Source organism: Anopheles maculipalpis, chromosome 2RL, assembly GCF_943734695.1.
Source record: "Anopheles maculipalpis chromosome 2RL, idAnoMacuDA_375_x, whole genome shotgun sequence".
Classification (NCBI taxonomy): domain Eukaryota; kingdom Metazoa; phylum Arthropoda; class Insecta; order Diptera; family Culicidae; genus Anopheles; species Anopheles maculipalpis.
Window position 1 is genome coordinate 92,622,217 of NC_064871.1, and position 15,858 is coordinate 92,638,074.

At 44.8% G+C, this 15,858-nt stretch overlaps 3 protein-coding genes across 3 annotated transcripts in view; all 3 read right to left on the bottom strand.

Moving 5' to 3' along the window:
* LOC126568217 (26S proteasome regulatory subunit 7) overlaps positions 1-15,858 on the bottom strand; it is a 277,427-nt gene that overhangs the window by 92,706 nt on the left and 168,863 nt on the right. The gene's annotated exons all lie outside the window — the stretch shown is intronic.
* The window catches only part of LOC126568448 (uncharacterized), a 271,865-nt gene that overhangs the window by 31,655 nt on the left and 224,352 nt on the right, over positions 1-15,858 (bottom strand). The gene's annotated exons all lie outside the window — the stretch shown is intronic.
* Positions 1-15,858, bottom strand: part of LOC126568220 (uncharacterized) — a 57,367-nt gene that overhangs the window by 25,048 nt on the left and 16,461 nt on the right. The window contains exons 2-3 of the mRNA XM_050224665.1: positions 15,308-15,353; positions 13,060-13,186 (exon numbers count right to left, since the gene is read on the bottom strand). Coding sequence (XP_050080622.1) covers positions 13,060-13,186; positions 15,308-15,353 — 173 coding nt within the window. The remainder of the gene's footprint in view (positions 1-13,059; positions 13,187-15,307; positions 15,354-15,858) is intronic.

Below are 15,858 nucleotides of genomic sequence, written 5' to 3' on the forward strand. Positions count from 1 at the left end.
TAGCAATTTGACATTTGCTCCTCCGCCAACGGGACGCAACGCTCGCACTACGATGACCGAGGCATTTTGCTCATGCTGAACGCACTCACTCGGCATTTTTATGGACATTCGATTATCATTGCACGGTAATGGGCGACACGACGACTAGAAAGTCATTTGAGTTTATTTCACTGGTGGTGGTGGTGGTGGCGGCACCACTGTGCTCTCTCTCCTCCTTTTCTCGTCAACTCCTTACCGCCAGCAAACAGAGTCGCTTGGTTTGGCGTGCGAGGTCACATTTCGTTTTTAAGTGGTGTCAATTTTTCTTCAATGAAATTGACACAAAATACTGTGCAAATATATATATATATATATGCACACACACACAGCTCGTTTGGCACGATCGGCTCAAATCACTGCAACAGAAGTGTGACGGAATGCGGTGCGATTTTTATTTTTTTTTTATTTTTTGCTTTTCACAGTCGGTTTCACTCCCGGCCATTTTAATTGCAAACGGTAGCTTTGCTGGTGTAAATTGAATTGGTACACCGTGGCGCGACGAGCTTGAAAACAGCTCGAACCTTAAGTGATGCGCAGTAAGAAAACACCGGTAATGGAGGGAGGTCTAGGTGATAAGTATTTCAAGCATTTATTCTTGAAATGACATAATGAAGCAGACGTGTTGCAAATAATGGCTGGGTATCCCGGGTGACATTTTGACATACATTTCAAAAGCCATGTCAATAGAGGCGAATGCACACAATGTTCTATTTAAAATTGCAGTGTGTAAATGTGTGTTATATTGATTGTATTTTGTTTAAAAAATGATATAAATATCGTGGCTTTAAAGCTACTCTCTTCGTCTGAATCAACTTTAACAATTGGTTGGTTCGGAAAAACGATAAAAATAGTTAAAAAGAAATATTTAACATCCAACCGTTGCAGTTTGACATTTCAAAACGTCACCTCACTATAAGTGGTCAATTGAACCATTAGCGCCTTATCGAAACAAGACATTCCTTCACTGGAATATTTCACTGACACATCATTCGGTAAGCGGTTTAAGTAGAAGTTGTCTTGCCGCCCTCGGGTGCCGTACTGGGTTTTGCTACTTTATTTCACTTTCTCTTTGTATAATTTGCTGCAACAGCACGAAAAAAAGACCACAACAAGCCACAGCTCCTCAGATTCTTCGTTCGCTGTGACTTGCATAAAATTTATTTATTTTATTTTCACCCCCCGCGAATGCAAAAACCCGCAACACATGGCTCGGTTAATTAAAATCACTGACATTGGGCAAGTAACGCCTCTCTCTAACACACAAATCATTGCTCTGGCTTCAAAATCGACTCCAACGCGTGTTGAGTAGCGTTGGGGAGATGATGATTATTTTTCAATTTAATTCACACAAAACTTGTCGCCATGTTGTACCTTTTTCTTTGACACATGCACATCAGTGCTTTGGGACTTCCTGAACCGGGGAGCGTGATGGCATTGAAAAAGGGAAAACCGGAAAATAGTGCTGACCATTCCACAAATCGGCGCACAGGAAGACAACAAAACACACACACACACACAGATTCACTTCCATCATGATAAGCGCACTGCGGTGTCGTTAGGATTCCCTTGTTTGCAGAGACACGCAAACCCAACAGCCAGGGACAGGAACCAACCACCCCAAATCGGGTGGGCAAACACAAACGCTTGGCTTGGCAGAGACGAGAAAGCATTGGAGTTTAATATTTTCACTCATTTCCCGGAACGGGAAACGTAATTTCCGCCGGCACCGTGGGGCAATGTGCGCTTCAATATTTTCTAACATTTTTTTTTTTTGGAATGGGAACAAAGTACGCGCGGCTTTCGTCACTGTGGACATCAATGTTGGTCGATCCATCGAGCGGGACCGCCGACAAGCGAGTGACGAAGGACGAGGGACAGGAAAAACAATTCTGCAACTGCTTGGATGGCGTTTAAAATCCAATTTGCATTCGACAAACGAGAATCGCATGAAACTGACTGCTTTTTTGGGGGTAAAATAACCATCAGGCTTAGTTTGGGCTTTGTATTACGCGCTAGAGAAGGTTGTTTAGGGACAAATAAAAAAGCAAAATGCAGACCTAAGCTAGACAAAACATCTGTTTGCTTTTAAAATTTAAACAATGGTCCTTGCGGCGTATCCTTGCTTTACAGAAACCTTTAAAAAGAATTCCCCTTTCTGGGAGGTTTAATTATGAAGAGCGGGAAATGTGAGTTTACATTTTAATTAAAATTAATATTTATACCTAATTAGCTAATAGAATTTCTCTAGAGACAAAGGATTCATTTTTTCCCTTCGAATGTTGTATTTAGCAGGTAAGATGGTAATAAATTACAGAAGATATGCTGTTCACCATGAGTCATTGTGTTTGTTTTGTACGATGATTTAATAATTTCGATCCGCTCCCAACAAACAACAACCGTAACGCCACAAATTCCACCACTATCTTCGATAATCTTCGCCTTATCGTTCACCAGTATTTTTGTGCCCTACAATCTGGAACAATAGCTAATTTATTGGTGGCCGGAACATATGTTGCTCTAATCATCCTTGACTTAATTATGAACCACCAATCGAACAACCGACCGATCGCCCGCGTATCGCAATCGTTGATCGCACAGCAAATGCTCGGAAATAAATCTTCACCAACACCCCCTTGGAATGCAACAGGATCCCTTTTCCTTCTCGAACCGAATGGATGGCAACCGACGTATGTAAGCCCAGTCCGAAACTGCGGGGCCGGAAAATGCCGATTTAGCCACCGGTGAATGAATGCAGGCGGCATTTCGTGGAAGCGCCTGATAAATAAAACAATACATCATTCCCTTTTTTTTTGCGCCAGTACTAATTGCAGTACAATTGTCATCATCCTCCACACGTCGGCAGCTGCGTTCGAAAGGTTTCGAAATCGGTTTCGAAATCCGACTTCCGTCAACGGGTGGTACCCGTGAGGATAGTGTGTGGTTGACGATACCGGCGAAAAGCCCAAAGGTAAACCCATATCCCAACGGAAACACAAAACTGAAGGGACGATGCATGTGCGTTAATGGCTTGGTTCCCCCTTAATGAGGGAAAATGCTGCTTTGTTCTTATTGTGTGTTTTCCGCACCGATTCGAAGAATTTTACAGTGCAGATAAGCACCACATCCCGGAGATCCCGAGGGGACACACAATTGTCAAATTCTCGCAGGGCCTCTGACTGTCCAGGACGCTTTTAACACCAGAATGCCATCAACGGCGGCAGCAGCAAACGGGCAGGAGAGCAAAACAAATTGGCTTCCAACTGGTGAGCTCATTAGGAGAATTAATGGGGTGTATGTTCTTCAATCGGGCCGGAACATTCGGTATGTCCTGCTGGTAAGGACTAGATAATTCTCTATCTGCTGCAATGTTATGCTCACCGGGATGCGGGATCAAGGTTGTTTCGAGGGAGAGATTTTGTGAACTGGCAGGCTAAACGATACCAATCGCTTACCGGTACGAATGAGAGGTATCGGCAAGAGACTCTGCATTGATAGATGTACATCACTCACGTCAACATCGAGAGTATGATCATTTTTCATACACTTAGCAAGGTTATCGAGAGTGATCTTTCACCTGATCTATATCACAAGACTATTCGTTACTGAGCCATGAAGTTCACCACTGTAACCTCACTGATTCCTAGCAAATATTCTCTCAAAAAATCGCCCAAGAAGCACATTTTATAGCAAACATTGTGTAAATTCTATTCCACATCGATCAAATTCTCGCATCAGTGCTTGTTCTACATACGCGCGTACACCGTAAACAGCTCTCACTGTATATCGACGTACTTGAAGTTTCCTATCCCGCACATGCCCCACCGTATCCAGCAACGTATCCACAATCTTTAAGTCACTGCCCACCGTGCCCACACGGCGGGTAACGGTGATATCTCGATCTGTGGCACCAACATAAAACCTGACAGCGGCACTTGTGCACAAGATAGCGCCCGGACAGCCCCCTCGTTACATGTAGTCGGCATCTTAATCCATTTACTCCCGTGATCCCGAGCAAGGATCGCTCCTTCCTCCGTCGTTACGCCGAACGGACGCACTTCTGGACGCCCTTCGACACGTCGGATTACCAGGTAGGTAGGGTGCCCGTTGCGCCGAAGACTTTGAAAGTCAATTTGCCATCAATTTATCATCGGGCATTAATCTCCGCAAAAAAAAACCCATCCTCTCGCTCTATCCCGACGATGACGCTGACATCTTCTTTGACATTTGCCGCGACCGAGACCGAAGGTTTGGAATTGCTCGGTCGGCAGCCCTGAAGCTTGCTATAGGTATATCCTCGCCAGCACTAAACATCGTTGTTTATCGAACGGTGCTCCCGGCACGGAAATCCCCTCGGGAGAGTGCATTAGGGACCTTCGTTTGTGTTCTTGAGCTGTCTGTTTTTTTTTTTTTTATTAGCGGACGTTCGTAAATCTATAAACTGCCCTACGGAAGAAGTGTTGGCTAAAACACAAACACACACACACACACACATACAGTGACTAATACATGAAACAATGTGCACACCTACTCATTTTCCTTTCACTCAACTTTCCTCGCTGCAGCTTGCGGGTCAGCCCACTTCTTGCATCTGCATCTTCTTTCGCCCACACGTCGATTTTTTTTTTTTTTGGGATAAACGCCCTCCGGATGCTACATCACACACATATATACCTGGGAACCTTTTGCCTGCGTTGTTTCGTTCCAAAACAAAAAAAAACAAAAAAGCACAGCCCCGAAAAAACACCTTCACGCACATTGATCTTCTTAAGGCCAGGTTGACAACTTTCTCCGGGCGCACATACCGAACACCTCGGACCCTCTCTTCCGTTCATCTCCGTTCCGGGAGGGCCAGAGTTTGCTGGAAAGACCCAAGCAGGTGCGGAAGAGAGTGACAAAAATCCGAGGAAAGGAGAAAGCACACCAGGAATGCATGTGCATCCACAACGTGTCCACAAAAAAAAAAACACACGCACACACAGGTACACGTGTGAGACCGATCAATGGCACATGGTGTGTTCGCGGACCTCCGGAAAGCCCGGTCAAACTCGGTAATTGGTAGGCACATTCGATGGAACATTGTCTCCTGCTGATCTTTGGCTCAGCGCGTCCCTCCTGACCATCCACCAAATGGCCCAATCGGTTCTGAGTGGACATTTGCTGTCGATTATTCTTCGATCGTAACTGTTCTTTTGTCTTTGTCCATCTCCGGTTATGCTCGGACACAACATCTCCAAACCCCGCTGCCGAAACCACACACGGTCCACACCCCCTGCGCCGCTGGAAGCCGCCGGTTGCGTTGTCAGTGCCAGAGAGATTCGTTATTGTTCTAGTTATGCGTCCAACTTATGTTCTTCCATTCTTCGACGCGCTGGATACGATTGATTTTTCCACATTGCGCATCGACATTGTTGTCGACGTTCAAAACAGGCCCAACGGCAAACCACGGGGTTGTTCGAACCGTCCCGGCAGGCTTTCAAGTTCCGACCCAGCACGGCTTCACCCAGGTGAGACGCAATCAATGTCGATCCCGCCCGAATCTTGTAAAAAGTCTTGTGTTTTGTGTTCAATTTCTAAACGTCTGAAGAAAGTAATAAAAGAAAGTGTCATCTGGAGTCACCGGGAAGACGATACGGAGGGAGGGCGCGCGTGCGTGCGTGAGAAGTAAAAGCGAGTTGTGGGCAGGACGTCGATAAATCAATTGCCAAACTGTTTCCTATTGTTTGACGCAGTTTGGTTTGCGAAATGGCCTCATACCACGAGCAGATGATCTGTCCGCATCCAGCTGCCTTACAATTGATCCACAGGGACCACCACCCTTGTACGTATGGAAGGAATCTTACTGACGCAATACCGACATTGTTGCGCTCCCACATACCTGCCTCAACACGTCAAGAATCTCCAAGGTTCTCCATGTCCGTGACGATAATTTACAAGTCGTCCGCGCACACAGTATCGATGGTAATCATTATTTATCATCCACCGAAAATATTGTGGCAGCTTTGGAAAGGATTCGCATCGCAAAGCACTCAAGGAGGAGAGGAGAGGTCCGGGCCGCGTCATATGGCATCAGAATGAAGTCAAGCGCGTTAAGAGACGGCAACGCGCGGTGGGTCAGGAATGTTCTACTGGAATTTATAGAATTGATGTATCGATGTACCTTCGGAGCCGCGTCATATGACGGTGAAGCATTCTTGGGGTGTTTTTGTGTGAGTGTGTGTGTGTTGTTTTCTTCAGCTACACAGATTGATATTCACATCTTCAAAATCATCGAGCCACAACAAGATCGGGCACTTGTCACAGCATTCCTCGTGTAATACCGGCAAGAACAGCAAAAAAAAAAAGTTTCTTTAAAAAAATGACAAACTTTAAGCACGTTTTGACATCACAACGCACGTAAACGTGGACGTGGAGTCGCACGAACAACTCCAACACTTCTTGAGGAACTTGGGAAATTTGATTTGCTTAGCAGGAAGATACCTTCTTGAGGGGAGGACCCTGGAATTCGATGCCGCCACCAACATCCATCTTGCAACCGCGAAATGCACACGCAAAGATCCGTGTGCTTAACCACCCCGCCAACTCATCTCGCCTGTACCACACTCGTTCATCCTCTCCTTGCAGACCTTGGAACTTAAGAAAAACGAGGCCCGTCGGTAGGGTGTAAGCGAGTCGTTTTGTGGTAAAATATTGACTTATCGCTTTTGCTCTCTGCTTGCCCGCCCGGCGGAAAGTCGCACCGGAGAAGCAAATTGACGTAAACTTTTTTTTTCTTCTCTTGTTTCGGTTCTGTTTTGGTTTCGCATTTCTGTTTCCTTAATTTTCGGTAGCGAGCCTCCCCGCGAGTTACGCACCGGCATCCGGTGTGTTACCGGCAACCTCTCTCATCTACATGTGCTTAGCATGACAGGCAACAACATAATACACTCAGTTTCGTCGTCGTCCCCCCGACATGGGAATGTGGGAGTCCAAAGTGGCGAAAGATGCAACTATCGGGAGGGCGAAAGAAAACACCGACCCCGCGCTTTTGGGGAAAATAAATAACGCCAGCGCACAAAGTGACGAACCCGCGCAAACGACAAAATTGACAACGGGTGATGAAGTTGACAACCGAATGCCGCGAAACACGCACCCATCCCGCATCCCCAGAAAGTGCCGAAAATAAATGAAATGTACAATTCAAAGCACGTACGACACGGCGTTCCACACGGCGTCGATAGGCGGCGGGGGGCGCGGCAAAGAGTGGCGCACGGCCGCCTAGTACGAAGTGACAATCAAGTATGCGTGTCCGTTGTTGACGTGTCGCTTGTTTCTTAGTGAACAGTTTTCCTTGAAGACACGATTAATTAATTTGAACAGACAGACAAATGCCAAAACATGATCCATACAGTGCCCACACAGTGACGGCACGAAGAAGGATGACCATTGAGGCATCGTTGTGTCCGCATAAAAGACAAAAGCTTGACGACAGCGACTGAAGGAGAACTAACCGAAGAAAAAGAAAAAATCCACCAGATTGCGAGCAGCAGCAAAAACAAATCGCCCAAGTATGTCACGGAGCGGCTGGCGTGGGTGAAGAGTATTAGCTTAAGCTAATTGGCACACACAGATGGAAACATCAAAATCATTCATTGATGCCGACTACCGAATGCCTCCTCCCCGCCTGCTTTCCTCCTTCATCTAGAAGAAGTTTTGGCGGTGATACTGCAACGATGGCACGCAAAATTATACCGACAGACGGACATGTTATCTGATACGTCCTTAAGACATCCAACAGTGTTGGATACACAATGCATCATGATCGAGCTTGAAATCGTTCCTTTTGCGGGTCCCCACTTCGATGAAGACGACGCCATAATTCATGGCACACGATCGTCGTGCAACGTCGGTGGCAGATGTGAAGTTTTCGTTGGGGGTCAGGACATCATTAGATCATCATTAATACGCTTCTTCAAGCGTCACAAGGACTCGACTGATTAAGGTGATTAATGGCAAACCTTATTTTGCGCTCGTTTTGCTTAATAGCAAACGACCGTAAAACGAGCATATTATAGCAAGTTTTAATTAGCGTTTTAACTGACAGTTTGACTGTCACATCAGGATGTGACAGTTAAACCCTTATTTGTCTACTAAATGCTTGTTAGTAAGCGCATTTTTATCACTTTTAAAGGTTCTCATTTAAATGATCCGAAAATCGTTTAATAGATGTATGATAATTTTTACTGCTAATTTAATTAACTATTGGATTTTTATAGGCTCAACAAGTTTTATTGGCAACGATTTGGTAGCTTGAAATGGATTTCGTTAGCTTTGTGCATGTGAAACGTTAACAATAAAACGTTTCAACCCTTAAAACTGCAATAATTGAATTTAAAGTTTCTTCCCCGTGAAGCGTGAACCATCAGTTCTGTGTGTGTGTACACATAACTGATCGAGACCGCATTTTTGGTAATAAGGTGAAATAACTAATAGCATTACATGTAAAAGGTCGCCCATGATAAATGGATCAGTGATAAAATATCATTTCGATCTGTGGACGCACAGCTTGAACAACAAAAATATGTGTATCTCTGTGGCTGCATTTCTGGAAAATGGGAAACTTCTTCTTTTCCTCCTTCGCTTCCGTCTTCTTTTTCCTTCACCGACTCCGGTTCAATATTCGATCGATCGGTTATCCAATTTTCGATCGCCAGTTTATGATTGGGTTTCGTATTTCATTTGGCGCCATAAGATCGTAAACTGGGATCATCTCGCTCTCACTCTCGCTCTCTCTCGTGGGATCGTCGTCCGGGTGTCTTTTTTCCTTTTTTGAGCCAACCCAAAAGGGCATCCACCAAAAATAAAAAAAAATCCTTTTTAGCTTTAGAGCAGTTATAAGATGGGCCAGGCGTTAGCTTTGAAGAAAATCACATCTCTTTTCTCACGCGCTCATGGTTTTTAAGTGAGCTGAGATATGATTCCTACCAGAGGTTTGTTTCCTTTTGTGTTTCGGTAAAACAAAACTTCAACCACTACAAACGCATGCACAAAACCGACTTCTTCAGATACTGCATTCAGAACAATAGCATCGGCAGGGGTTGCATACTTGCAAGGAGGATTTAATTATTCCTTGAGCTTTATAATTGCTCACAAGGCTCTCTTTTTATGATAACTCGATGACCTACTGTTGCGTTGAGCGCCTTGTTGGATAGATTGCATCGTAAAGTGCTAGCTCGAGTAGTGGCTCCCCCACACATCAGAGGCACGAAACGGAACAATCCTCCCTTGACGTTTGAAGCACACTCAAGAAAATGCATCTAATAAAGTCATCCTCTCGGAGCAACAACAAAAAGTCAAGCCCTACGTCAATCTTCGAAAGCAGCAGCAAGATTTGGACTTTGGCATGAACAGAAAAAAGGGGTTTCCGTTCCTTCATCTGCTGCTAAATTGCTCAAAACTAATCAACGCGTCAATGAAGGATGGACCAACCAAGATAACTCCACAGACGCACATCACGCCGCGTGGGAAACGAGGACCACCCGCCCAGAAAGGACCGGCAGGACAAAGCGAAAGGCAGAGAGCGTCATGCGTGTTCTGCGTGCTCTTGCGTGTTTTCGGGTGGCAAAATCCTCAACAACTCCGAGAACGTTTATTATTATTATAGATTTTTGTTAATTAAATGCACCACACACAAAAAGGTGTGTGCGTGTTCGGGTGTCGGGTGTGTGTGTGTATGGTTGCCTTGAGCTGGCTTCATTTGTACACGCACCACAATCAACATTACCCACGTGCAGGAACATAAGCGGCTGTCTCTGCACGCACGAGAACGGGCCGCGTTGTTGCTTCAGCGCCTCGCGTATAATACGTTATGATTGGTTTTCCATTCAGCCACACGGACGACCTCTTCAAAACCAGCATTACCTACCACCGTGCGACGGGACGGCAGTCTGGCCGGCAATGTCAAGAGGCAACACCAGGGAGCAGCACAATCGCGCAACAATGCACCACCACCACTCGAAGAGACAAGAAGCACCACAATCGATGCACCACATCATGCTGCAGCGGCTGCAGCTTCTCCTTCTTCACCATCTCCAACCCCACCCAACACCCATTCCTGAGAGGATCACCACTTCTTGGCAGGGAAAGCTTTAAGGGGCACACACCGAAAAGCACACACACCCGAGGAAGAACTGAAAACGGCGAAAAAAGCGAATCGTTAAATGTTTATGGGTGTTATTTTCCTCACTTTAACAATACAAAAAAACCAAGGAAAAGCAAAAGAAAAGAGAACCAAAATAACTTAATTCTTTTTAACACCGACCGGGGGCTGTTGCACCGGCTGGGGTCTGCTTCTTAGTCTTTCTCTTTTCGCATTTTCCACACTTCGTTTTCCGCTTTTGCAATCGCTTCTTTTGTGTGCTTTTACTTCACCTTTCTTCCCTTCTTTGTATCCTTTGGTTTTTGGATTTTGTTTTGTTTTTACACCCTCTCTCTGTTCGGCACTTTTAGTTGCACTTGCACATTTTCCCACTTTTGTTTTATACATCTACAATATATGTAGCCTTTTTCTCCTTTTTCTATTTCCCTTTCTCTTGTATCTTTTTTTTCCTTCTCGTTTCCGTGATAGTTTTCCTTTCTTATCGGCTTTTTTTTGTGCTGCGCTTGATGTTTAGCTTTTAATCTTTTTTTTCCCCTCCCGTTCTGGACCGTTTTCTCTTAAGCTCTAGCAGCACGGTTTTTGCTAAACACTTCTTTATAACTTGCTTTGCGGGGGTTTTTTTTATTATTGAACGTGCCGTTTTTGCTATTAACTTTTCCACCTCTGTTTTGATGTGTTTCGAGTACCGCGTTTTGCTTGTTTTTTTATGATACCATCGGGCGGACACTGTTGCTTCTGTGAATCGTTTTATGAACATCATCATTTTTTTTTTTGTACATTTGTTATGTTTTTCCTTAAGATCTAATGATTGTTTTGGCATTCTCAAATATCTGTTTGGAATTTCCGAATTATTGTTTAGGTTTATTCAACCAAAAACCGTATCATATTTCATCGTGTTATTATGTGTTGGCCACGCTACGCAAGCCATTTTGTTTGCTTTCTTACGCAATTGTCTAGAATTTCTCAAGCATAACATATCATTTTTCATTAAGCAATCATCCTTAGCAATTGGTTTGGACGTCATTAATATGTGATTAATATATTGCACATTATGTTGGGTTTTTTTCCTTAGAAGACCTCAACACGTTTTTTCCGAAGCAAAGTAGTGAACAAAGAAAACCCCTTGGATAGTTTGTTTGAAACCTTCACCGTCGTATTAGATCCAGCGCGCGCTTTGTGTGTGCTTACGCCTTGCATTCCCTCTACCCATCCTTCGCCATCGCCAGATGATGTCCAAATAGGCATTTAATGCTTTCCTCTGCTGCATTAAAGCTCTTTGTGGTCAACACAACAATTGCTATAATCTTCTCATACAAAAATCCTTCCACTAATCGCCATTGACTGCAATAAAAGACAGCTTAGAGACAGCTCAATGCCGTGTGCCGTGTGAGGCCAAGCGTTCGTGTGTGGCTCTGTGGGTGGAATAGAGGGGCTGTTGTGATCTTCTTCAGGCATCATCATCAGATTAAACATTTTTAAAGGTGTCACCAATCAGGGCAACACCGGAACGACCGAAAAAGCTCCCTTTAAGCTTTCCCTAATTCTACGGATATTACCTTTTGAAAAGGGGAAATCCTATTGCCCTGTTTGAAGCTAAAATTAGTGGGAAGAGGCGAGAGAAAAGGCGGAACTCTGACAACCGGAAGGATGAGAATTCATCTGTCCAGAAAAATATGGGGAGGCGTGCATAATCGCTTTGCTTCGATCGTCTGTAAACGAGTGCAACATCAACGTTTTAGCGCACTATTTTTCTATCTGCGCACAGTGCAGAGCCACAAAGAGAGTTTATTGAGCATCGCAAAGCCAACAAAAAGAATCGGGATCAAATTTGACGGTTTTTTTCCTACACAAATTCCTTGCGGAAAGATTCTAATCGCGTGTGTTGTATCCGGCTTTTCGAACGGTATCGCAGTAATTGGCAGACCTCCGGAGATGAATAAAAGGGAAAGCTAAAGAAATCACAAATAAAAGCCCTTCCCGAGAGAGATAGAGAGGCTATAATCTACCGGCCACACTCAACAGAAATCAATTTTCGATAATAATAGCACAAAACTGCACCACTCTCGTGTAGGGGCTGGCGGCTCGCGAGCTCCGGAGAGCTTAATCTGCGATGCGTTTTCTTTGAAAGGAACCTACCCTGCAGCTGATTTGTTCCTCCAAAATGCGCAACCGGACCACAACACCAGCAAAAAAAACACACGAGCGAGCCCTTTGGTGAGGAAATCAGGGTCACTCTACACGCACGACAGACAAGACATGTGGTATTTCTGAATATCCCCACAATATTCCGTTGGAACGATCTGTTTCCGATGATCCTGACGCGTACGATTATTATTTCGCTCAATTATTTCTTTACGGGCTCAAAGCATTTCGCAGGGATAATTAAAAGCAACACCAAGAACTCCGACTCGAAGGATTTCAACAATTGTGAATTTTACAAAAAAAAATACGTCTGAAACACCACACTTGGAAGTCCCTGGAATTTCTCGGTAATCCTCAGCCACAATTTTACGAGCTCTCCTCTTAACGAAGATCTCGCTTCACATTCTGGGTATCACTGAAAATCAGCTGAGCTATCTCTTCTTCGCCTACTGCGGTGCACAGCAACGTGTCCGATTTTAAATTGGCGATCAATTCGTGACGATTTTCGTGGTTTTATAACCCAATAAAATACACCAACGAAACGGGTTTTCGAATCGCCGAACACGTTTGTTCGACGAAAACGCATCGCCTCGGAAACATTTGAACCGATTATAGTTCATTCGCCGCCAAATACTGTTCATAATTTATTGCACATCTTCGCATTACCGTTTTAAGAGGGTTAGTTTAACACGAGCAAAGAATTATAGGCACACACGCGCACGGAAGACCAAGGAAACACTTACGTGGTTGACCATTCTCCAAGTGGTTGTCGGCAAACACGGAACCGTTTTTGGCACGTACAAACTTCAAACTGCACGCTGATTGCAGATAGATGTCGTTCCCGGTTGATGCTCCTGCACTGAATAATGTCTGTATTATGGGTAAAGGAAGCAGAAAATACAAATATGTCAGTATTGCTACACATAAGTTAATTGTTAAACGGTGACAGTACTGTGGACGGCTAGGATGAACTGACTGACTGACTTAACAAACGGCTGTCAATTTTTCCAATTTTTATCGAACTTGGGAACGCAGCCAAAAGAATTGTAGCCGATAATGAGACAAAACTTTGGTAGGTCGTGCTGGCCATCTAATGGATAGTTGGATAGCCAGTCCTCAATACGAGCGAACGGTCCGGGTAGGACCGGTCGGCACCGCTGTCAACCACCAGGAGGCTTCACCCAAAATTCACACATATTTTTACATTCATCAAGAACGATTTCCGGCCAACTGACCACCAAAAATGTATCCTTTAACTTTTTGATAAGTAAAAGAATCTAACAATTCGCTAGTTTGAATTCTAAACTCCAACAGCGAGCTCACCTAACACTACTAACGATAAACGCTAACAGGCAATACGACACGACACGAGAGCTCGAAACGATCAAAAGGGTCAACAAGCGAGAAAGGTTTAGAAGAATTGAAAATAACACCCAGTTTGCCCTTCGATCAATTACCGTACAATGACAATTGACAGTCTGTTACGGCTTGCGTGTCCACACCTGTACCCCCCCCCCGATGGGGTGGCTGGATGTTGTTGAGTGAAATTGAGGGATGGTGAGCGGGACACGCGTCTCTAACGAGTGTTTGATCGGAGCCCAAGTAAACGGAACGGTCGATAGTTGGGGATCGATGATGAAAGCCGCTGACTAGCCAGAGCTGACACAGAGCTTCCGAGAGGCAGGAGGAGTAGCGAACATCACATCAAAAACCTTCAAACAACAACTACCGAACTACCATCAACTCCACCGACAGTGTGTCATTCGATTTTTTTTTGTTTTTTTGGTTATTGCTTCTCTCCGCTTGACAGTCTGTCACACTTTGCAGCCAATAATCGGTTCGGGCTGGTTTACACCGTGTGCACGGGAGAACTTTGGGAAAATTGGGAAACAAACAGCAAACCACGACGGTGCAATGATGTGTGCCGGAGTCTCTATGGTGCGTTGGTAGCTGAGGGTATCTATTTCAGTAAATTGAGCCGAGTGTGTTGAAAGAAAATAGGCTAGGTTAGGTCGATAGATAGACGCTCGATCAACATCAGCAATCAATCCCGCTGGATGATATGGAAGCAAACAACGATGGGGTGAGAGTGCTTGGGAAACGGGAACGGACTGATGAGAGTTGCCTGATAGCCCTCTTTTACTCTCGCTCTCTCTCTCTCTCTCTCGCTCTCTCTCTATCCTATTCTCGCCCACCCCCAACGACAATCAACCCTCAACATCTCGCAACCCCCATGCCACCACCCATTTTACACTAATGTAGCACGCGCTTTTCAAGCTCTGATTGTGAATGTTGTTATCAGTGAGCCCGAAGGGAAGGCTCAGAAGTGGCGATTGACCACAACAACAACAACAAAAACTTGGTGGACACGCGTAGGAGGAGTGTATTGTTTGCCTTCTCGTGCGTGGTGTTGGTGTGGAGTACAAGACGCACACCCACAAACAGTCACACAAATTACGCCAAAATTACATGAAGCGGAGCACAAAAAACTGTCGCATCTTGCCGACGGCCAGCTGACACAACACTGTCACGCCGGAACATTGTGCTGTCCATAATGCGGGCCTCCAAAACTGTCAACTGCAGGTCGCGCGATAAATGAGACAGAATGACGACGCCTTTATTATAACAACCGTGCAAAGATTGGCAAGATTGTTTCCGATTCACATTCCGGCAGGCTTTTGCAAGACGGGCGAACTAATGCAGGAGCTTCTGCCACTCGATTGGCACTACAGCATACAAACAAAAAAATCCCATCAAGGTTGGAAAAGGTCGACCAAGGCTTTCCCGTGCGGACAATGAAGTGGCATCACAGGTGACGACGTCCGTTTCGGTGTTGTTTAATGTGTGTCACAATAAGCGAACGATTAAGGAGTAGCAGCAGCAGCAGCAGCAGGTGTCAGTCAGTCAGCCAAGCGAGGTTCAAGAGAGGTATTTTAATTTTCTGTTTTCCACTCGAGCCACAACCATCACCGTCTGCTGTGTAACACTTACCATCAGGAGGCACAAAATCTTGGCATAGACGGTTAGCTGTGATACCCTGTAGAACGGAGAGGGAGAGAGAGAGAAAGAAAAAAAACAAGAAGCGAAATTAGTATAATGATGCTCACTTTTCCACCGGCATTATAATCGGGCCACACCACTTAAAAACAATGGTCGCCCTTTTCATATGGATGTCCTGCGATTGCTTGCGCCCCAGTCCTGACTTCCAGAAGGACATTGTAGTGCGAAGGGAAAAAAATGTGTTTGCGTCCGCGAAAGGCAAAGGTAAAGGAAAGGGAAAAGAAATCTGTACCAACATTAAAGTGTCTTGATTAAAGTTTCTAAATTGTTGTTTTGCTTCAACGCAAAGAAGCAAGGTAGAAAATTGAATGGAATTTTCTAGTTGATATGTCGAGTGTAATAACAGGTGCTGTAGGATTATTATCATAGTTAAGAAAAGATGTCCTCAGAGATCACAATTGTAGCTCATAATGGGAGTTAGTCTGCCAGTGGTCTAATGGTCTAATGCTCTACAAAATTGTATGGGATCTATACTGATCCGA